Source organism: Ischnura elegans, chromosome 5 (assembly GCF_921293095.1).
Source record: "Ischnura elegans chromosome 5, ioIscEleg1.1, whole genome shotgun sequence".
Lineage (NCBI taxonomy): Eukaryota > Metazoa > Arthropoda > Insecta > Odonata > Coenagrionidae > Ischnura > Ischnura elegans.
This window is the reverse complement of record NC_060250.1, coordinates 122,470,763-122,495,412: the sequence shown is the minus strand read 5'-3', so window position 1 is coordinate 122,495,412 and position 24,650 is coordinate 122,470,763. Positions and strand designations below refer to the sequence as shown.

The 24,650-nt window shown below is 38.9% G+C and overlaps 1 protein-coding gene across 4 annotated transcripts in view; it reads right to left on the bottom strand.

Moving 5' to 3' along the window:
• LOC124159499 (glutamate receptor 1-like) overlaps nucleotides 1–13,498 on the bottom strand; it is an 82,758-nt gene extending 69,260 nt beyond the window's left edge. The window contains exons 1-2 of one of the 4 annotated variants that reach the window (XM_046535344.1): nucleotides 13,168–13,498; nucleotides 7,873–8,025 (exon numbers count right to left, since the gene is read on the bottom strand). In XM_046535344.1, coding sequence (XP_046391300.1) covers nucleotides 7,873–8,025; nucleotides 13,168–13,294 — 280 coding nt within the window. In that variant the 5' untranslated portion in view covers nucleotides 13,295–13,498. The remainder of the gene's footprint in view (nucleotides 1–7,872; nucleotides 8,026–13,167) is intronic. The other 3 variants (XM_046535343.1, XM_046535347.1, XM_046535346.1) reach the window with 3 other exon arrangements.
• Between the last annotated feature and the right edge of the window lie 11,152 nt (nucleotides 13,499–24,650).

Genomic DNA, 24,650 nt, shown 5'->3' with positions numbered 1-24,650 from the left:
CAGATTATAGGGTTATTTATACATTCCAATCCTGACGATTTTAACTCAAGAATTGATAAGTTATGCATAGAAATATTGGTAAGATATTATTTATTCATAAAAATTAACTTACTATCAGCCCTACTATCATGAACGCGAGGAGAATAATGATGCTAGTCTTGAGCGTGCTACGTGCTGGATAATGATTGGACATTAGACGGCACTCAAGTTGGGTTGATGGTCACCAACGAGGTTTAGACGTCGTCTGGAAAGTGTGTCATTTGAAAATTACCTCACACAGGTATAATATTAATTTTTCCAGAGGAAATGTCGATTTTTTGTGGTTGATTATAAGATAATATTTGGTAAGATTTTGGATTATTTAACTTAAGGATATTGCTTAAACTGCACAATACAAAATTTAAAAAATAGTTTTAGATAAAATTTTAATCACCTCATTTAGTCTTTCTTACATTTAAATTATGCCATTGCTGCGGTAAGGAACTAGCGTTGCTAATTATAATATTAAAAAACGCGAATCAGAACCTTATACTAAAGTAATTGACTTTATTATAGGGCAAGAGCCACAGCTGGATAAAAGGTAGAGAAACTAAATTCCATATTCCAGAAATTACGGAAATCCAGCAATAGAAGGAATGTTAAATATTCAGACAGGAAAAGGAAAATTCGACGTCGGTATTAGCAATACAAAGACGTTCTTTATACCAATGATTCAAAGACGACGACCAATAAGTATACAATAAACTCATATGGTCAACATTATGACCACTTTTGGCCATTGGAGGAATACATAATGCGACAACACAATGGGAATTTGACTGATTCCTTTGCCGAAAGAGGCACATCATTTCCGTAGGAGTTTTATGCATTGACAAGACTGAAAATTCAATTCTATATTTCCGTGATATTTCCCGTGAAAATAAAATTCCATGACATTCCCCGGTCTCCTAGAGCGCTGGACACCCTGCTAGAGGACTTCTCTTTCTCCGAAAAAAGTTTACAATAGTGTACCGTATTCTTTTTTCAAGACATGAATTAGGCAAGAGGGCTCTTATAAGGAGCAGGAGCTTATAGGTCTTATAGGTCCTCCAAATACAGTGCCCCTACTACAGCCTAGACACCAGCGGCATTGGACTGTATCCCATCGAACTATCCTAGGTACGGTACTGTCACAGAGTGGGCAATGCGAGTATACTCTGTGATACCATAACAGTCACTCAGCCCCTGAAAATTACAATAATTTAAGCTATAATTATGTGAGATATAATATTATCAAACCCTAACACAATAATTATGCAAGGATAAGAAAATAATTAAGGACGTTTAAGTGACTGGACAACATATTGATAAGTGGCAACACCAGCAAGATAATTCAGGTTTTAAATGGTAGGCAGAATGGTAGAAGACCTCGAGGAAGACCAAGGCTCCGTTGGAGAGGCCAAGTACTGAAGGATGTAAGAAGACTTGGAGCAGAAATAGAAATGACGGATGGTGGACAAGAGTGAAGGCGGGTGGTTGGTGAGGCCAAAAACCATCTTGGGTTCACATGGCCACAGGTGTAAGAGTAGGTGAGTAAGTATAAGGAAATAAATAAGTCGAAAAGCAAACAGGCATTTTTAATAGAAGTAACTTTCCAAAATCCCACCAGTATTTTCTAACATTTGTGCATCTTTGATTACAAAGAAACCTTTTTTGATGCTGTAGCAGCCAATTAGAGGTATCATCTTCACTTTCATTGTGTCTCCCAGACAAATGAGGGCCCGAAAATATGAAAAACACTTGTGTCCAAGCCTGGATAGGGAGGATTTTACAAGAATTCTCAACAAAATTTTCGAAACGGCATACTCCTGACATAAATTATCACTTGGTTGCTTTCTCTGAACTTAAAAGTTGAATATTTCACTAAGTTCTACCAATTTCATCATTTCAAACTTCCACTCTCCGATATCAGGCAAATATTTCAAATGATAGGATATTGGGAACCGGATTAATTTAGCTGATCGAGGCTAGGTGAGAACGCCATGTTACTCCCCGGCGGAGTATTCGCACAATTGCTCTTGCGCCTGCGTAGAACAGAGCACTGATAGACACGTGGTCTCCTCCTCAATCACAGTCAAACTTATTTGCATAAAACATGAAAGGTTAAATGGGGCCTTACGATCGTAGGCACATTTTGTCGATATGCTTAATATTAAACGCAAATCGGCCGTTGGAACAAAGGAGAAAAGTCTCGATGAATGTTGGGAAACACCGCTGTTGACGGATAACAACCGACAGCACATTCACCGCCGTGCGCGGCTTTTGCGCAGGCGGTATTTATTTGCTATTTTTATCATCATTAGGTGGGGTTCAACACTTTGGAGAGTTTCATATTTGACGGTCCGCAAGGGCCATCACCTTCGGTAAATTTCCAAGAATAGGTAAGTGGTCTGCGGATTGGCTCAAGAAACCAAAGGCCCGTGGTTCGATTCCCGGTCGATGTTTTTTCCCTACGGTTATTGTTAATTATTAGAATCGTATCAGCGGAAAGTAGACAAAAAATAAAACAAGATAGAAAAGAGAGCGATGAGGAGCTTGCATCATCTCGCCTCAATGAAAGATATGAATTATGTATAAAAAACACAACTACTAAGCAAGGCCCTGGAGTTACACGCAATATGACCACTAGTTGCTTACAGAAGTAAATAAAAGGCTAGTTGAACACGAAGTAAAACATAAAAGAGGAATTTTAACTGGCCCATAGACAAGCGAATTCAATAGAGGAGAACAATGTTTTGAGTCGTTAAATTTTTTCCCGTAAACAGGAAATCCTAATGGTAATTACCTCGATATATTCGAACAACATTGTAGGCATTAAAAATGCAATAAAATCTGGGAAGAGAAGAATAAGAATAAAGGTTATCGTTTGAACAAAAAATAAGTTTGCTACGACAGTGTTTTCGAACTAATTATGAACAGGATATATGGACCAAGCGATTTCGTTATCGGAAATATTTACTTGCAGCCTACTTTATGACCGTATATAAATAAGCAAACGTTTAAAAAGCCCCCTAATAAAATTATTCATAGCCTCTCCTTCATTAAATATGACAGAACAATAGACGAATCTAAGAGCATAAAAATGACTTGGACAGTAGTAACATTGGAAACTTTCAATAACTTATGCATACAGCTATTTTTTTCCCGCTGGAGTGGAATTCGCACTTCATATTGGAGATGCAAAGACGCCTTTGTTTCGATATCCAGAGAATATTCGTCTGAAGCTTACACTTGACCTCCCTCTGTCAACGCTTCTCTTCCGCAATCCATCCGCAGGGACAGAAAAGACGAAAGGTTGTTGCCCTGGAAAGGCACTATTGTGCTGCACATCCGTCGATCGGTATTTAAAAAGATAAAAGCCGATTGGTGGAGTGGGAGGACACTATTGGCCCAGCCGGGGCTAAAGGGACGCGAGCAACGTGTAAGGATCACTCAATTTCAAGATACAGCCTGCGGAACTGTAGACTGCGGCTGATTACATACAGGAATATTGAACTTAAAATCGATAGTGAAGGAGTAAAGAAAGCCTTAAAAAAAGAAAATGGCTCCCAAGTAGACCAGCGTAGCGTAGTAACAAAATATTTATTTTAAAATTTTGAATTTGATTCGAAATGCTTCATATTCGAGCAAATGAGATTCGGAGAAGTTAACCCTCTCGTGGCTGTGGTGGTTCCGCTAAGTACGTACATGAGACAAAAAATGTTAAATGTTTATCAATGCTCTGATTATTTAAAATAAAATTTAAACAATAAACAGAAAGACCATTTTCTTCACAGGTGGCTACAACTTCAATGAGTAAATTTTTTTTAATTAGCTAATTCTCTGAACCAAATAAGTTTCAAGTACTACGCAAAGCCCTCTATTTCTTACCAAATATTTCTAGAATGAAGCAGTATTAAAATTTAATCTTCCTTGAGATTATTGTCCCCGCATGAATATGTTATTATTAGTAATTATTGCACGGGTCCATGTACTTAAAGGAGTTTTGTATCTTCAGATGGATGTAATCAACACATTAACCTTTTATTCGTGGCACAATTTGATAGAAATTCTCACTATTGATTAAATTTGTAATTGCACAATTTTGCAATCGATTTATTTTCGCATCACTCGTTTCACTGCTCACTATAAAATGCTCAAGATCAACATTTTACCTGCCACTATCAGTCAAAAAACAGAATTTACGTGAAAGTGGCACATGGGCCGAGAGAAACCCTCTATGCGAACTTTCATGTCCCTAACCCAAAGTGCAATTTCATCAATAAATAAATAATTCAATTCAATGCTATCCAAATTAACTTTTAAATAAGTCCTGAAAACAAAACAACGTTGCTCATTGCGCCACTTGCTTAAAGTGGATGATTCAATTATCGCATTTAAAAGATTTGCTTGAATGTGAGATTGGAAATACTTTTATCGTCATCAACAGTCTTTTATCCTAAGATTGATTTGACGTAGCACTCTATTTAACTCAACTAACGACTGATCTTTTAACGCCACCATAATTTTTCTGGTAATAATTTAATGCTCTTTGAACATGTCATCGAAGAGCGAAAACTGATTACTATTCCTAACTAATTACTATTAGAGAGGTCATGTGAAATTCGAAATAATTTTATCGTCATCAACAATCATTTATCCTCAGATTGGTTTGACGAAAGCGCCCTATTTAGGTCTACTAACGTCTGATATTTTAGTATCACCATATTTTTTCTGGAAATAATTTATTGTTCTATAACATGTCATTGAGGAGCAAAAACTGATTACCATTCCTATCACTGTTATATGTATTGTAAAAATTTTGAGTAACTGTTATTCTGGTGGACAAGAGTGAGATAGAAAGTGGGATAACTGACTAATTTCAGAGAAAAATATAATTAGATTTAGCCCCAAATCGAGGTGCTCAATTCTCAAACTATTGGCCGCATGAATAGATGCCGAAAACAAACGACTTTTAATTATTAAAACTGCCAAAAGAAGCGGTTGCACAACAAAGCCACAATACCCCAAAGCTAGGGTGCATCACTGAGTTCAGTATCTCCACGAATTAACTGGTTTAAGTGTGGGGGTGTCATGAGGGATTAATAGGAGGCTGGACCAAAATAGCGACGTTATTATCTTTCCAATGGGTTTGCGTAAGCCCTAAATAACCGCGCTCTTAATCTCGCATAACGAGCGGTTGAAAAAAAAAAACAGAAATACGATTTAAGACAGTCCCGAGAACACAAAATTAAGATTTCAAAATTCAGTCAATATCACAGATAAGGAACGCTTAACACTCCACTATGTTAACATCTATATCATCAACTTAAAAGAATAAATAATACAGACGGAAAATAATAAATGTTTAGCTACAAACCACGTTAATCGGAATTAAAAAGAAAAATAAACGTCAAACGTTACCTTAAAAGTTCAGTATTTTGGTGATCACGTATGGCTTAAAAAATAGATATTCGAAGCAAAAGAACAAAATGAAAGCAGAAATATAGTCCCGAATCGACATTATCCTAATATAGCACATGAAAAACCTTTTTTGGTGTAATTTAATTTGATGAATTATTTATAAATACATATTCATGCAGTAAAAAAGATAAACCTCATCACATAACCAAAAAATTCGCACTGACGGCGAAAAGGTGTCATATGTGATGCTGGCTTCTTTTCACCACACATATGATTGAGGATCGAATAATATAATTATTCGGCTTTAATAATATAAAATATAACAAAAAACTCAAGTAAAAAATAAATTTACAAATAAAAATGGGTTATTTAGAAATGAAAATCATAGTATATTAAAGTTTGACAATATTCAAAAGCGAGCTAGTATGACTAGACCGACTAGACGCCGAAAACAAATGACAAGTCATAGTTAAAACTTTAAAAAGGAGGGGTCACTAAAAAATCACTATAATCAACAGCTCGGGAGCATCGCTAGATACATTATCTTCACGAATACATCCAGGTCAAAATTTACTAGTCGCCCGTTCTGAATGGCAATGAAAGGCTATGGAAATTTCGTAAAACTTTAATGCGCACTAAATATACAATAGACACGAGTAATTACCAATCGTGGACCAAAAAGTTAGACTGATTGACTTGGAATTTTATGAGGTGGAGAAAACAATCGAAGAATAATTATGGTGCCAACTGAAAACGATTATCGCTGAAAACTATTGAAAAGGGTGCTGCATGGAAGAGGCAATGGGAAAGAGGGCAGGGAAAAAAGGCGACGATATGTGGAAAAGGGCGAGAGAGGTCTGACATGACAGCACATCCATCCCAATCAGCGAGGGAAGCGTCGCTGGGACGTGATGTTGGCGAAACGAAAATGAAGGAACGCGAAGGAGAAACGTGTTTCGGTTGATTCGTATTCGCCATGCTACTTGGTGCACACGGTATTCACCAAAGAACATACGAAATTGTCGTCCAATAATTCATAGATTGAAAAAGTATCTGCAATTAAATTTATGCATAACTCGTAAATGGAAACAGTTTAACAACGTACTCTCATAGCAATCATTTATGGCCATGGGATTTCTAAATGGCGAGCGGCGGAATTTTTTCGGTATTTCATTTCAGTTTAAATTTACAAAAAATATGAAAATGCTTAGACAATTTAAAAAATTGCAAACATGTGGATCAAATAAACTTGCTCTCACTTTAAAATTTTTTTATCGTCACCACCATTCTCTGGAAAATTATTTCCCTTGCACGATATTTTTTGACGTCCATAGAGTCAAAATTGCCGTTAATGAACTAATAATGAGAATGCATGAACTCCAAAAAATATTTTTTTATAGTAGAGGCTTTCCCTTACATTTCTTAATGCATGAGAGCAGAATTCATTTATTTAAATTCTTGAGGATACCTAAACGACATAAAAAGGGACCATTATTTTCCAAGTGCAAATTTCATCACTTTTACAAGAGCGAATCCTTTATTTTAATTAACATCATATTACTCACAGTATTATTTTTTACATATAGTTGGATTTCCCTTTCGTCTGTTCTCAGGATTGAGAAACCTAATCATTCAATGATCCAATGGGTTATAATCCTGAGTATCTACTGGAATACTGGAAAAGAATCCGCATACGTGCTTTTTCATATATCCGCATCGTGATATTGCAGCAGTAAACTACGAAATTTGTGAATTAATGAAATGGAGCTTTTAGGGCGAGTGTAAATAAGGATGGAAACTAAGTTCATTACACCATACTGAACTAAAATTCCATCCACATATCATACTGAACTCAATTTCCATCTGAACGTTATCAACTATCTCCTGCAATCTAAGAAGTGAGTGTAAATTACTGAACGAAGACCGTATAATCAGGAAATTAACAAACACTCAAATTAATCTGAAAGAGAATAGAAGTTGGCTTCCTATTCAAAGGAAAAGACCTGAAGGACGTATGATTCTTCACTGACAAAAGTGTATTTTAAAAATCGACAAAAACGTGGAATTTTGAAATAGCAACAATGCAGTAGAATGAGCCACATTAAAACTATAAAATCACAGTAAAATAGAGGATGACAGTTAAAAATCCATTTCATAAACTTAAGAAATGTTCATCTCTAATATTTTAACAACTGCTACCTAATTGAGAAAATTTCAAGATTTATTTATCCATGGAGAAACTTCTACTTAAAATAATGTTTGCAGAGAGCAAATGATGACACAGGTAAATACATTTTTCTCATTTTCCAAGTGAAATTTTAATGTTGTTAAGTGAAAATTAAAGTATTACTAAGGTAAACGAGCAGATAAGGGTATCTTACAGTATCTCTTATCGCTTATACAAACTGACACGCAGGAATGGGTACTTACTCAGTCTGGAGAGTTTGAACGCGTCGGCCGTGTTGATGACGTCGACGTAGGCCTGCAGTTCGAACCTCCGGCCGGAAGCATTCTGGTTGTGCGCCTGTACCGCAAATGCGAACGCATTCCGAACTTCGTCCTTCCCCTGCTCGAAGATTGCACCTGGAGAAAATCGCATTGAACCATGTTTCAACGGTTAAATACAGACAACTTAAAAATATCATCAAGACCACTTAATTATGCACTGAAAGTTTTCATTATGTCAGGCTGTCACACCCCTTTCTTCAGTTAAGCGTTTATTTTTTGGAGGAGAGCTTAAATCCAAAAAACTCACTCACAAATATAAAATAACTCACTAAATATTCCACACCATGAGAGAACTATTTATGTAACAGAGAGGTTGAGCATACATAGAGCCTTAAATTGTCGTTGTACGAGTGTTACGATCGAATTTTATCAGAGAAAAAACAGGTGGCATGACTTTCTGGTGATATGGGCACCTACCTACTTAACTGCCTTCATGGTGATAAAGGCATGCCGAAAGTTTCTCAAATATTAAACGGAAATTTACCTTATAAGTTAAAAAAACCTAATTTGGACAAAAAAAAATTGTGAAATGGTTGAGCATCCAATTCATTCTTATACTTCATTTAAGACTTCACTGGCAGTTGTCCTTTAATTAAAAATTAAAAGCTAAAAATTAGAATGATTTTAGTAGTACTATGGATAAAAAATCCATTCGATAAGGGAATCAACTCTTGACGCTCATTTTTATAAAAAAAATACCATCAAATAAAATTTTACGATTAATAACATTATATGAGGGATACTAGTGACTTAAAGGCTTGTAATACGTCCATAATATCACGTTTAAAGCTAGCTATATATTAACTGAGCATTATAAAAATGTGCTCAAGATATCACAGCGCTAATGGACTTCGCATTTAAAATTTCATTTATGTGCAATCGAAAGGCTCGAATATGAGATGAGAGTAAAACTTGCGTGTCTCGATTTTGTCAGACGGTTCTCTCACACATGTCGGAAGCACTGGCGGGTCTCGTGTCCCCCACCTGTGCCAATCCCATCCCTCCTTAGTACACCCTCGCGTTCCCAACATCACGTGGAAAAAAAGTTATTTCAGCCGTAACTATAATGAGAAGACGGGAGAGCGTAAAAAATCCAAAGAGCAGATGATTAATTATACCCGCACATTATAATGAAATAGCTTTAATAACTTTTAGTATAAATCCGCAGTAACGAAGAAAACATCGTTCAAATGAAAAAGTTTTTGGGAAGCAATGAAGAGTTGTTAAAGCGGAGGCACAAATTTTTGGAAGCATTGCCACCTTAATAAGCGACGGGGCTTTCGTGCTCTGACAATCGCGAGAGGCTATACTGGCGGTAGCTTAGCTACTCGTGGGGTCTCCCATGCCGGACAGGTCTTTGTGAGGTAGGATCCAGACAAAAAGAGATGCCCTGGTCCTTCAGGTTGGGGGTTATACATAGGGCTAACACCCCTTTTCTGTAAAAAAAAGCATAACGATTCGCCAAATAAACGCCTAGGATCAGGATGGAGCTTCGGGAAGCCGGACTCAGCTCAGTGTCAAAGACTTACAATTTGGAACCAGGAATACAAGAACTCTGGCCGTGCCAGGAAACATAGATACAGTATCTGAAGAATTTGACAGATATGACATGGATTTAGTTGCTCTACAATAGACTGAATAGCCCTTTTGCGTGATTTTTCTGGCGAGGGTAAAACCATCTCGGGTTTTCATGGCCACAGGAGTGAGTAGTAATAGTATTGCCGCCTTAATTCCCTCTTGATTAAAAGTTTAAAACAAAAGTTGGAATTTAAGTTATTAACGCACGCCCGATGTTTATTTTTTTTATAATTCTGGGCGTAACACTTCTCGCACTGATATTACAGCATGGGATGGATGGCATTATTTGTGAACATAGCGTCAATCTTAATATTACCTTAATAAAACTTGTGTGAATTTGCGAAATGTTGGCAGGTTACATTAGTTTATCAGATAGTCTTTCATCATATTACCAAAAATAAAGAGAAACTGAAAAGGCCGTCGTTTATACGCATGAATTAAAAGAAATCGCATACAGAGGTAAAGGCTAAGTAAAAAATCGAGATTGAGAAATGTTTCGAGGATTGGAAGAAGCGATGGCACCCGTACATAATATCCAATAAAGACTATTTTGAAGGAGACTAAATTAATGTAGGCGAATCATAAAATTAAAATAATAAAATTCCTATTATTTTCTGAACATACCTCGTATGTTGTTCGTGTACTGTTTTTTCAACGCCGGAAAGGGATGGAGGACTACATAAAAATAGTGACAAGAAAATGCCACTCTTTATTTCACTTCATTGGTATTCAAATCGCCATAAAAAGTAAAAACTTTTCACTCAGTATAAATTTACATGAAAAATAAAATACATGGAAGAAAGAAGCGATTAAACGTGTTAAAAATGACATAGAGGGACAATGTGTCGCAAAATATCGAAATACACTAAAAATGAAAAGAAAATTGGCAATCATCTAAGTTCATTTAGTTAGGAGATTTTTATTTCTACTACGAAAAGTAACTGACTATAATCAACAAAATTCTCTGATACATGAGTATCAGTGAAGTTTATGACGAATAATATAAATGATGATTGAAAGTATGATAACTTGACAACGACGACGATAAACATTTTTTTAACTTCATAACTTATAGTGAATAATTAAAGAAAGAGCTTCAAATACATTATAGTATTCCTTCTAGAAACAACATATGATGACCCCGATAAAATTATCAGGCTTGGGATCATGTCACGACGAACGACGCGACATTTAATGTTTATTCTGCTACTGAGTTCCCCGGAACCTTGACTAATTGACTCGTGTTTATCGTGGGTGGTTGCACTCAAGGGAAAATGTCACAGTGCAATAAAATACTTATCTATATATCCACCAATATACCTCGACGATGTTACCATGATAACGCAAGTTATAACCTAGCAATACTTGAGGACATCAAGCAGGAGTGTTGCGTCGCCTTAAAGTTCTGCTCCGGATATAGTTGACGCCGGCAGACCGCGAGTGTTGGGTGGGGGTTAGGGGGAGAGGCAAGCAGCGGACATTAGAGGTTGACGCACGGCCTAGCAGACACCTTGCGGGAAGCAAGCGCTCGTCTTTTGCGGAATCGACCAGTTAGGTGACACCGGAGAGCGCGGGTGGGAGGGCCTAGGATCCGGAAGGGAAAAAACACGGCAACAGACAGGTGGGAAAAAATGAGAGCTTAGCAGGAATCACTCGGGCGAGATCAAAACAAATTCAAGCAATTCCAATCCCGAAAGGTTACTTGAAAAATGCAAAGAACCGATGACCAATCAGGCAGAAATGAATACTATGATTGTAATCAATTACAATCTTCATAATATAATAATAATATGAAGATTTTATTTGTTTTTAGCACGGGAAGAACATTCGCTGCGAAAAGGAAAGAAAATTGAAGAGCTAACAAAAATTGTAAAGATCAAAATTAATTTTTAAATCGTAAAGTTTGAAAGTAATTTTTATAAACCTTGAATGGGAAGGAGCACCTAATGTGACGTTAAAATTGAAGGGTTATTAGAAATAACCGAAGAAAACTGGACGCAACTATACAGTCAAAAATTAAAAAATATCAATAGCCCATACTTCTCTGTTATACCTACTGGCCTCCGCTTCAAATAACCTCATCTCCCTATCCTCTTGACATCACATAAAAAGCGACAATAATGACGGGATTAAAAACAGATATAAAAAAGCGGCTGATGATGATTGACCATCGACATTGGGTCAGGTGCAGTAAAAATGAACAGTTCATGATAGAGCTGAAAGAGTCTTAGTTTACTGTTTCAAAACATAACAGAATTTGATTTCATCCGTAGAGCGGTTTAATTAAGTATCACGGTAAGTGACATACGCCATTAATTACAGAATTTCTAAAGATACCAAGGTTTGCGTTCGCGCGGTAAAGCGCTCGAGAACGTGTGAAGGGAAATGGCCAATTCAGTGATGAGAATGGGAAAGAGCAGGATAATAAATAAACAGACTTGAGTAGTATGCTCCATCTGACCCTTGGATTGGTCTAAAAATGACGTAGTAAATAATACTACCGGTGAAAAAGAAGCATCGTCTTTGACCGGAACAGATTTTTTCGTAAAGAGAGAGGATAGAATAAATGACGGGAGAATCTCTAACAACTCCCATTAATCATCACCGCTTTCTCCCATTTTGGAGACTTCCCTCAATAAAAAAATCTCTATTCTATTATTTTGGGCACAAATACGCCGAACTTCTTTCACCATTATATCGAAGAAGTTCAATCCTCATGCAGTATTTATTCTCCCATCAAAACATTTTCAGAGAAAACAAACTGCTTCGTAAACTATAGGTGCTTCACAAGCGCCGAAGTTTCATAATTTTTGTTAGCGTAGTTACACAATGAAAACAAAAGGAATCCTTGATACGAGAGAAAAAATATATTCACTTAACGAAAGAAGTAAGCAGTATTCCACTATCCACAATCACAACTTAAACCTCTGGGCAACGTAAATATGAGCAATTTACGAGATGATGGAAGGAAATCAATCAAAGACTTTCTCAGAGACAAAACAGATTTTACGTTACGGCCAGACAAATATGGCCGAAAATTAATAGCGATATTTTTATTTGAAGGACGTATTTTCTCTCTCCTGATCATCCCTTTAATTGATTTTCTAAGGGAGTATTTTTAGTATTGAGGAAGTCTCTTCGTTATTAAATTCAAATACATTTTCACAATTAAATATTGTTTTAAAACCACAGCTCTCACACGTTATACTCCTCAATGTCAACAAGCAAGTTTAGGCAGCATGTATGATTGGTCAATGACTACTTGTTTAAGTTAAATTTCTTGATTCAATTCAGTCGACAATAGCGCCACTATAATCCAACATACGTAATGTGAATAATACTACAAAACTACTTTGATAATAACTCAAAGAGTAGTATGGTGAGGTGCTTGTTGTTAATATTTATCAGGGCTGTTATGCCTTGTCAAGATGTCGTTTATACTCCAGCGAAATCTATATATTTTTCCTTTGTAGACACTAATATTTTCGTTAGAACCCATATAAATACACGAATTTACAATGTTTATTTCAAAAACAAACAAAACGAAGGAGGCACAGGATTTATTGTAAGACAGTCACGAGAGCACGATGAGAGGGAGTTATTCTCGAAAAGTCCACGTCGGCTTTGAGTCTGCCTTACCCAGAGGGATTTTGTCCGAAGTGGCGGGCGTGGCGTGTAGCGAGTTGGCGAGCAGCAGGGTGAGGGCGAGGGCGAGCGGGGGCGTGGCCCCTGGGGGCAGCCTGCCCCGGCCGCCAGCGTGCCCCATCTCTTCACCACGGCCTCCCCGGGCGGCTCATCCGGATCGTGCGCCCGTTCCCCTCACGACCTAGGCCCGCTTCATGCAGGACGCGGCAGTCGCTGCTCGGCTCTGTGGAGAGGGCACTGTCTCTGGAGCGGCGGGAATCGCGGGCGAGAGTGCCGTTCTTCGCGTCCGAGAGAGACGCCCCAGACAGACTCCAGCGCCGCTCGCGGACACGCGCAGCATCTCCGGAACGTTTCGATTGGATGCTGTGTGATGCGCGCAACTCCACAGCGGCGGTGGAGATAAAGAAAGATCGCTAGCGGCGAGCGCATCGATGTCGTGTGTGCGCCTTCAATAAGAGGGTGTATTCACAACTCTACCATAATGACCACTCATCGATCGGGAGATTCCACAACGGATTAGCCTATTAATTGCTGCGATATCTTCGAAGTGCTCCTTGATTCGGGCTTTATTTTCGTTTCCCCATACTTTCCGAATGCCGGATGAAAACTTTGAATGGTAAATGTGGCTCCATAATGATTCCACCGCCAATAGCAGTCACCGAAAAAGTTCTTACCTAAGTCATGCCATAAAACAGGAGAAAACAAAATTATAACAACAGTAAGTGATTTACTTTGATTTCATGGTCGAAATATCTACTCCCATGTTCAGGTTTTCGCATAAAATGTACACTTTGGCCATTCTTCTCATTCACATTTTCAATTGCGATTCAGACCCGACCGAGAGTAGAGAAACTCTCGGGATTTGAAAGTAAAATTACAAGTTATCAGATCCCAATAATGGAGGACAATCCCAATAATCGTGTATTCACACAGAATAACTTTTCAGAAAAATAGAAATTGTGTGTCTTACTTTCGAGGTCTCTCTTATCCGAAAGAGGTCCAGTCCATTCAAATTAATGCAGGCCACCACGAAAAGTGCGGACTCTCCATTGTGAATATTTATAAAAATGAATGATTAGAAAATTGGCTAATTTTAACTTTCCGAATTCATATTCATTCATTTTACATCCATAAAACCACCACGTCCATTCCCGCGAATTGGGAGAAAACGGTCAGTTTTGATAAGTCAATAATTTGGACATGGATATGACTACATCGAGAGAATAAATATAATTGCAATAAAATAAGAGCTATTCAAATATACTTTGCCATTTACTGGCGTAAATATAACATATCAAGTTAACACGTGTTCTTATAGCACTTTTGAAGGCTGAAAATTCTTCAAAGATTCTTCAAACACAATTAGAGATTTTTAGTGAAATGTATATTACGCTTCCCATTAAACTTAAGCATTCGCCTTAATAAATTTTCAAAGTAATGACTTCCCAATATTGAAAATTTCAATGTTCTAGCCACATTATTTTCTATCTTATAGACGTTTCAAAATTGACTGTTTTCCCCTACAATGACTAACTTAATGAAAAAATAACTAGGAAAATTAACAGCGGCCTATTTGCAAATGAATTATATTTATCTCCAACCTGAATTCTTCTGTTTTTTCCTAGAGATATCCCAAACAGTGATCCTGGCCCTCCTGCATGAATTAGAATGTAGCGGCGCAAGGCAGCTGTCGTCTGACACAGCACCGTGAACACTATGCAACCGTTGTTACGTTTCTATGCATGGGGTTGCGTATATTCCAGGAACGCTAGTGATGCCTTGTGAGTTCGAGGAGCATAGTGTAGACGGAGAACTACAACTTCGACCGACAAGACAAGGCAGCCCTACGCGACAGAGCACAAAATCGACAGCTATGGAATAAAAAACTTCAACAACGACAATGGCTACCCAATTAGCGACGCATAAAACCTATCAGGGTTCAGGGAAGGACGGACAGCACAAAAAAGCCGGCAATCTAACTGGCTCCTCACATTCTAACTGGAGATGAAAGTAGGAAGGCATCCGAAATGGTTACCTCCTTATGACAACAAAAGCGAGGCACTCCTTTAATATCTACGCCGAAATTGTTTACCTTCGAGTGAGTAAAAAGTTGTTTTATTTAAACACAAGTTTGCCGCAGACAAATGTTAAAACCTCTGAATACACCTGGCGTGTGATATTGATTGAGTGAAACACCATCTCTGTCGAAGCCACACATTTTGAACCTGACCTTATTTACCACAAAAAAAGCACTGGGAGATTCAAAAAAATCTTAGTTTTGAGGCGTAAGTTTTCGAACCGGAGGTTACTAACGTACACCCGGTCAAGAACAAGAGTAGGGTGATTTCCTATTGTTTTTTTTATTGCCTAAATCGAAAGATTATTACTCCTGTTGTACGTATTTAACGCTTTTATATTTTTAAATGACGATATCTATTTTTCGCGATTAAATGAAAAGCGAAAATTTTCAAGCGCGCGAAAACGCGACGGCTACGTATGAATGCTGGGAAAAGCCCTTGTGACGACATTCTGGTTCCGGCTGCCGCCGTGTGAGGCCACCTTGGTGCGAAGCTACGAGAACCGCTACGATGCAAGCTACTAGCAGGCGGCGCTTGGCTTAAATAAGGATTATTAATACCCTATAAAACAAAGAAAGTTTCCGACCGTAGGCAATTTTAATAAGTGATTATTAAGAGATGTTTCCCTGAGCTCAGTGCCACATGCATGTATTGGTAATCTCATACGATGTAAAACTCCTATCTACTCGTATAGAAACTAGGTCTCTGTGACGTCACGTGGAGTGGCATCGCATGGCCGCCAATCTGGCCTTTTTCAAATGAGGTTAAAATTGACCATTAAAATTCGCCTAGACTGGAATTTCCTAAACCAAATACATTGTATATTATGAATACGCTAATGATGGGTAATTAATCGCAATAAATGCCTTTCGTTTTCTGTGATGAAGGAAACTACCCTATCCTCCTTAACTGTCAGTGACACAAATGATGGAAAACTACACAAAATACAAACAAAACAAAATAGGAAAATCAACTAGGCAATATATTTCCAGTAAGAGCAACAACGAGTAGTACAAACCAACATTCGAATATGACGACCCTTACACTTGACAAAAGTAAAACTTGGCTGGTGTGCAGAGATTGAGGGCGAGGTTTCACGCCATGCCTGTTGCAATGCGAAAATGAGAATATGATGAGAGGGAGTTACGTCGAGGAGGGAAAGTTCGATCTCCGTGAATTGTGAGAAGAGAGGAAATGAGGAGAGGTGCTGCTTCCAGGGTTCCCACTCAATCTGAATTATAAAATTCATGTTTTTTTCCAGGTTTTCACGATCTAAATTGCGCCAAATTCAGTGACAGTTGATAAACCATTTTAGGAAGCAAAATTGATCCCATAAATATCACTGGCCGCACGTTAGCTAAAAATATAGCAAACGCGATAAACGCCGGGAATACAAACGCAGCAATGAAAGTGCTCTTATGACATCGCCTATCGTCAGCAAAATTTAGGGCAGGCTAAAAGTTGTGAGTAGGAAAATGGAGGGTGACAGGGAAGTGAAGAGGTGTCTGATTTCTCGCCTGAAGAGGTGTCTGATCGCTTTGGTTAACGGTATTCCAATCACAGCCTTAAGGTCTGTGTGTCGTCATGGCACACGGACCAATCATTGCGCTTCGAATATACGCGTGCAGATATATACGTGGACAGTGCCTGCGAGTGACTGACCTTGAAATAATGATCGACTTATCGATTTTTCTTTTGATCCGTCAATCGTAGATCTACAATGGGTGCTTTCCATTCATGCGACTCATGAGTCGACTTGTGTTGGCTCGCGGCATTTGTTTATAACTCTCCTATTCCTGTGCGTTACCGTTTGTTGACTTGTGTCACAACAGTCGGCGACACACACCGAATGGAACACGAAAACCGCGACGCAAGTCGACTTGTGTCGACGTGTGTCAATGAATGGAAAGCACCCAATCAAGTTTGAGAGGTTTTTAAGGTTTTACGACGAATTTCACGGCTATTTCCAGGTTTTTTCACGGTAGACGGAATTCACGGCTTTAAGGTTTTCACGGTTGAGTGGGAACCCTGTGGTTCCTTGAGGGCTCAAGGCAATGGCAGGGAGCTTTTACCCACTGACGATCAGATGATCTTTTCGGCATTTTCCGGATGGAGTGCAACTCCAGGAAAAATCGCTAATACGCCAACAGGGAGGGGAGACAATACACAGTCGGCGGGGAAATAGCTCCTTGATTCGCTCCCCTAAATACCTGTGTCTACTCACCAGGCTCGAGGTAGAACGAGGGAATCATTCCGGTAGGCGATTGGTGGCCATGGATGGGAGTGAAATGGAAGTAAGAGTTCCTGACGAGAAAAACAGATGAATGGAGAATTAAGGGCTTATTACTATCGATAAATGCTGAATACGTGTCGGAAAATCACTCCACTCACTAGTCAGGGGCGGATCCAGGATTTCTTTCTGGGGGGGGGGGGTACAAGCAAGGCCGTATCCAGGATTTTGTTGTGGGGGCGGGGCACAAGGATACCTCGTAATACAAAACAACGCAATGATAATGGTACCGTATTAAAAATCTTGCATATTTTCAAGGGTCTGGGTGGGGGCACGTACCCCCGTGCCCCCCCCCCCCCTAGATCCACCCATGCCCCTAGGTCATCCGCAGGACTCACCCATCACTCATTTAAGTATATAATCTGAGGTTTCAGGCGTGATGGAGTGGAAACGTGACATAATGAAAAAAGAAAAAGCAGGAGCAATTTCCTCAATTTTAAATTATTAAACTCATTTAAGTGTTGAAATACTGATAGGCAGGGTCGGAAGGCAGGCCCAAACGCAGGTTCCGGCATTAGTTTCTCTAGCCTTTTCAACAAGAGTTAGCCGTTCTTTGCGCGAATTTCTCTTGCCGGAATTCCCGCTAAGTCTGGAGGGTAGATTTTTCAAAAAAAGGTAAATTGTCCAAAGAGGGTGAATTTTCCAAGGAAATATTTAAGGAATGGGTTACTTAAAAATGCCACAATTGAAATATATACAGATTATGAAGACTTATGTAAGATTTAACAGTTTCCCGGCGAACAACATGTAAAAACTCTTCTCGGGATACCGCGCGGGTAAGATTATATGAGAGCGCCGACGTTTCGGGTACCGACTCGCTACCCATTCTCACGGCTACTGAGAATGAGTAGCCGTGAGAATGGGTAGCGAGTCGGTACCCGAAACGTCGGCGCTCTCATATAATCTTACCCGCGCGGTATTCCGAGAAGAGTTTTTATATGAAGACTTACTCTATCGAGATGATTCACGGAAGTTAGCAGTGATCATATAGATCTCCAAAGACCGCTTCATTGGTTTAAACAGCAGTGTTTGGTAAGATTTCAACGACATAAGAATTATATCACCAACTGGCACTATCACCAACATGCGTGGCACAGAGTAAAAATCCACAATTTTGATTTCGATTACTTCCGAGAATCAACAGCAATTTGAATTATTTAATGGATGGAATAATAGCAAATCACCTGATAAAGGGAACACAAAAGTAATTTTATCCAAGAATGCTTATCAGAGGAAGATTTGTCGCCTGCTCGATCCAAACCACAAAGAACTCGAGTCAGATCCATCAGGCAAAATAGGGTAGTTTCCTTCATCAAAGAAAACGAAAGGCATTGATTGCGATTCGTTACCCATCATTAGTGTATTCATGATATACAAATTATTTGGTTTTAGAAATACCGGTTTAGACGAATGGCAATGGAATGCCATTGGTGAGCCTCGCCCCAAGGTCACCTCACTTGCGGCAGCGGGAACCAGAACGACGTCACACGGGGTTTTCCCGGCATTCATACATAGCCGTCGCGTTTTCGCGCGCTTGAAAATGGTCACTTTTCATTTAACCGCGAAAAATAGATATCATCATTTAAAAATCTATAAGGGTGAAATACGTACACCAGGAGTAATAATCTTTCGATTAAGGCAAAAAAAAATTATAGGAAACCACCCTATTCAGAAGAACATCAAAGAACTTACGAAACACTAATCAATAGGTATCTCCGGAGGAGACAGTCATTGATCTAGTCGGCCTCTAAAACTCTACAGGGCCTTCCCAAATTACAGAAGGATGGGATATCATTCCGTGAAATAGTGAGTGCCATTGATTCCACAGCACATACGTAGGCGAAATATCTAGCCCAGAACCTGCGGTCATTCTCAGGAGTAACTGCGACATGTGAAGAACTCCTCCCATTTAATTGAAATAATACAGAAGGCCTCAGTTAAAAAAGATCAACTCGTTAGTGTTGAGGTGTTGTCTTCATTCAGATAAACTCTTATTGAAGTCCCATCCAAATTACGCAGGCGCTAAACGAAAAATTACTCCCAAAAGATATTTCAAAACTGCGCGCGCGGCCAAAACATCGATTTTTATTTTGCTTGATGCTAAAGGTCGTAATAAATGTGGCACCAAATAAATTATCTCTTATACACAATCACTTGCTAAAAGATTCAATTTCCAACGTCCGTCGAGTACGCTAATCCCCGTGGCCAGCAGCAAGCTCCGAACTGTGCCGCACGTTCGAAAACCCGATCTTAATTTCGGCATCGAAGGTGGTCGCAATTATCCTTTTGTATCATACTCTATAGGTTTTGATGTATATGTGGTGTAAATATCTCGTAGTAACTCGGTGATCCTTTTTTTATAATAGTACAAGAACACAAAATTTCGACAGAAAACATGGTCCGCCATTTTGTATCGTATCGACGATAAATATCGTGAGATAGCGAAGAAATCAGGTTGTATGAAATGGAAATGAAATGTGATACTAAGATATTATAGCTTTTATACAATTAATCTGCTTTAAAAGGTTCAAGGTCCAACATCTGTCGAGCACGATATTCCCCGTGGCCAACAGTGAGCTGCGAACTGTGCCGCACGCTAGAAAAACCGGTCTTAATTTCGGCGTCGCAGGTGGTCGCAATTCTCCTTTAGGTATCATACTTCATAGTTTTTGCTGTATATGTAGTGTAAATATCTTGAGGTAACTCGGTGATCCTTGTTTTATAATCCTACATGAACATAAAATTTCGACGAAAAACAGGGTCCGCTATTTTTTACCGTATCGGCCACAAATAATACAACTGAGTCGTGAAAGTTTAAGAATTAACGATAATAAACCACATAATAATATTGTAAATATTTGTTACTGTTGAATTACTACAGAATGTGTGGCATTAGTTTCAACATGCTGAATTTCGAAAAAATTCAATGCTGGCAATTTTTGCGAAATTTGTTCAACTTTAAAGCCAAATAATTTGTTTAAAAATTTACCAATGAAAAACGGTTTGCGTCAAAAAATGCACTAATTTATTGACAACAACTGTGCAAAGTTTCAAATTCCGCACTAAAAAAATCGATTTCGAGGTTTTGTCCAGCTTTTTTCGATTTCAGCCATTGTGCGTCGGGGCAAAATCCGATATACTACGCAACATACACCCGCGTGTTACATTTAAATAGACCTTTTTACTTTCCCAATCACCAGTTTCGGTTTATGATGCTCGAATAAGCTAGGACGCATTCCCACAGCACAACAATGCCAATGTTCTTCCCAAGATTTACGACTGATTTCACGTTTTTCTCGCCTAAACACAAGGGTTCTTTACGTCAGGCATTTCCACTAAAGCCCGATTTCATCACCATTACAAATCTTATTAGATAAATCGATTTCTTTTTCATGACCTCAATTTGTGTAATAAATAATAGGTCTTGGAATATAGGTCAGGGAAATGAAATGCAAAAATGTATGCCGACGTTTCGATATTTTCTTTCATCCTCGTCAGGGCTATGAATAATGGTTATTAGAGTCATAATGTTCTACAGTCATAACATTTTGAATTCCTCCCGAAGTGCATTTGAGGCCTTAGCGTTTGAATATTACTCCGTTTCAATTTCTTTAGACACCCAGATGACGCGCTGAACTTCCTTTCCAAGACAAATTTCTTAAGGAAAAACTAACCGTTATCGTTAATCACTAAACCGGAAATAAGTGAGCCTTCTACTCATCCTTGGGTAAGCCACTGAAGCCTGGCAGACTCTTCTTATGAATAGTTCTCAACGGATTTGCACGTCGAAGGACCAATGCCACTTACACAATTCCTAGCGTTATCCGTTGGCTTGGTTTTACTTTTTTGTTGCGAACCGTTTGAATGATAATCTCTGGACAATTTTAACATTGATTACCCCTTCTCAAGTTTTTCAATCAATTTAAGTTTCTGTCATCCTACCTGCACAATTTTCTCACGTTTATTAGCCATGCTATCTTTATACTGGCTGACGAATTTTTCACAAGCCAAATGGGTTCACAATGCAACAAGGATGAGGGCACCACAAAGCATTTGACGCCTCTGTGGAAGACCCACTTCTTCCGGGGAGCACTTGATCATAGTAGCTAACTGAGTCTAATCCCGCGTGTCAGCAAGAAGTAATCAACACGCTGCCAAGGCTTGGGGAGAAATGACATCTCGGGGCCATTCATGCCTGAGTGCAACGAAAATCTCCAGTTCCCTTCGGCTGTATTCAAACGCATGCGAGGCCGCGGCAATAATTGTGCATTTGCGATACGAAAAATACATCTAAAGATCGTAGATAACATTTCCAATTAATTCACTAATGGTTATCCATTAGAGAACTCTTCTAAAATTAATCAAGAGTTTTTTTATGCCACTCATCATCTTCAGCCATATTATAGCAGACGCCCAAGTGAACTTTTTACGTATCTTGTCAGCAAGTAAAGAAAACGAGTGGATGGGTGCTTGAATTCTTCAAGCGGGTGTGTAAAGGGTAGAAGATATGGAAGTGTCAATTGTAGCCTAGTCCTGGGTCCATAAGTTGGTACAAAGTTCGACAATTTCACCACGTAATGTTAAAGCAATTCGACATATTTTATGAAAACGCTTATTCGATATAAATCTAAAGGTAGTCCATTCTCTTCATTGATTTCTACTGGGAAGTAAGAGGAATACTAATATACACACACACTTCAAATTTCATTGGTCTAACTGAAATAGTTATGAAGATATGTCATTTTGAATATTTTCTACAGTAATCGAATCGAACTTAAAAAAAAGTAACATCTGTTTTGAAAAATACGAAAATCTATTCATAATTTGTTACCCATTATGTTACCAATAATTATGTTACCCATTTCTATTCATTATATTCATCCACTATCTATTACCTTCTCAACCATGCCCGTGGATGCTAAATTCTACGTCATATAGCAATTCGATACATTTTAAGGACACGCAGATTCGATATATATCGAATGTGAGACTACATAAAAAACGTATTTCCGCTGCGCTTCCGCACAATGGGAATTTCAAAGGAAATGATAAGTTTAGCGTATCCTTGCAATTTAATACCTGATGTTTTTGCGTCCAATTTTATTTTTCAAGAAAATCGCGCGAAACATCGAAGGAGGGTGTTCGGTGCTGCGCTAGATACTTTTCATATGTTTATCGTCCCTCCCCTCTCTCGGAACCTCGCCATCGGGAGAGTGGATTTTTCGCTCGCTCGTGCGGGCGATAGATTCTGCAAACCTGGTCGATGCAAAACACGTGCATCACCACCCGTGCTTGCCTGCCCGCACGGGATCACCCCTGGTCCATCGGAGAACTCAACTCAACATATTTTACTTAACGCTTTTAACATATACATTGTCTCAATTTCACACTGAATCCATTTATGCTTAAAATGTGGTTTCTATCCGTCACAAAGTATGAAACTCATGCACGGATAATCCGCATCGCCAAGAATCCGCGCACGGATAATCGGGAGTAGGTATAATGTATACGTTAGTCCAATGCTCCTCCTTTTCCTCCCTAATTTACCCATGATTCTTCCCTCTTAACGTCCCTTCGGGCCTCAGTACACATTCTACTCCAACACTATCTCCTACATATCTCACCAAGAGGTTTCCTCACCCACCATGCCTAGAACTTCGTTGCTCTACAAATGATCAGATAACAATGGATTTATTGACTGTTATCACTTACACATGATATCATGTACAATTGCCATGGCAACCGCCAGGGTCAGCATCAGGTGAGTCTGGAAGTTAAATAACCACTATCCATCGCAGCAGCCCAGGGCCTGCTCCTTATGGGTGGGAATTGAAGAGAAAAAGTATACATAACACTAAGTATAACACATATAATTTATAAATAGATTGAAAAGAAATGGCCCAATATGGGATCCTTAGATATGACAATAGAATCACTTAGGCACTAGATATGACAATAAAATCATGAAATAAATATGATTTTGCCAATATGCTCCGTTTCATTTAAATAGCTTCTCAGCCACGACAGAAAATTAGCAGCAAATCCATACGGCCTTATTTTGCCACTGTGATCGATATGGAATCGAAGGCAGTACTTGAGATTATATATACGAGCGCCGTTTTTTTCAACCTCCGATGGGTCATGAATGGAAGACTAATAGATTTATTAAAATTTATATCATTGCTAAACGTTGGGGACACTTGTAATATCCTTTCTACATAATCCCCTCGGCGATTGAAGAATTAGTCATGCCTGAGGACATGCTTTACTACACCTCCTTCATAGGGTGTTGCCGCCAATGACTTCCAACGAATTTTGCCTTTGCCCTGAAGCTCATCGCACGTTTGAAAATGCTTCCATCCAAGCCACGTATTCATTTCAACGTTAGGATGACAAACAGCACTGTATCGACGTTGCACGATAGGTGATAGAAAATGTGCCATGGAAATTGCTCAAGGAGCAGTTGGGCTGCATCAGCGTGTGTCTTCTTTTGTTTTGAACGGGAATGGATGCAATGTTTTACACTGTTTCACACTCAAGCCACAGTTCATTAAAATAATTCTCTTTTATCGGCATTGAGGTCAAGACATGTCAATGCTGAAGCCATTCGGAGAGTTTTCTGGCTGTCTCTCCTCAGTGCACACTTGGCGGGAGGATCAATTGAGGCAGTGCAGTTAATGCGATTGCTACTAACCTTAAAGTAACAACTTACGGTCAGAAGTGACTTGAGCGTGGTGCGGAGGCCACAAAATTGCCTTAGCTGTGCAGTAGGTACCTGCCTGTCGCTTGTATGGTGTTTTTGATGAGCAATAGAAGGTCGAAATAAAAACCTCCCTCCTATTGTGTCAATCAGATATTAGGGAAAACTGACTTTTTGCTTAATTTTCTTTGTAGCATGTTGTGTTCAAATTTTGGGAGGAAGGGTGGATGATTATGCTATATTTTATGCATCATATCAATAAAGGTCTTTGATTACTATCTTTATATGTAATCTTGGTCTCTGAGGTTACCCTTAAGCTTCACCACAGCACGGCAGATGCTTCTATGGTGATGCATCACTTCTTACCTCCGTCATTACCTCTGGCCACAACTAGAAACTCGCAACCTGG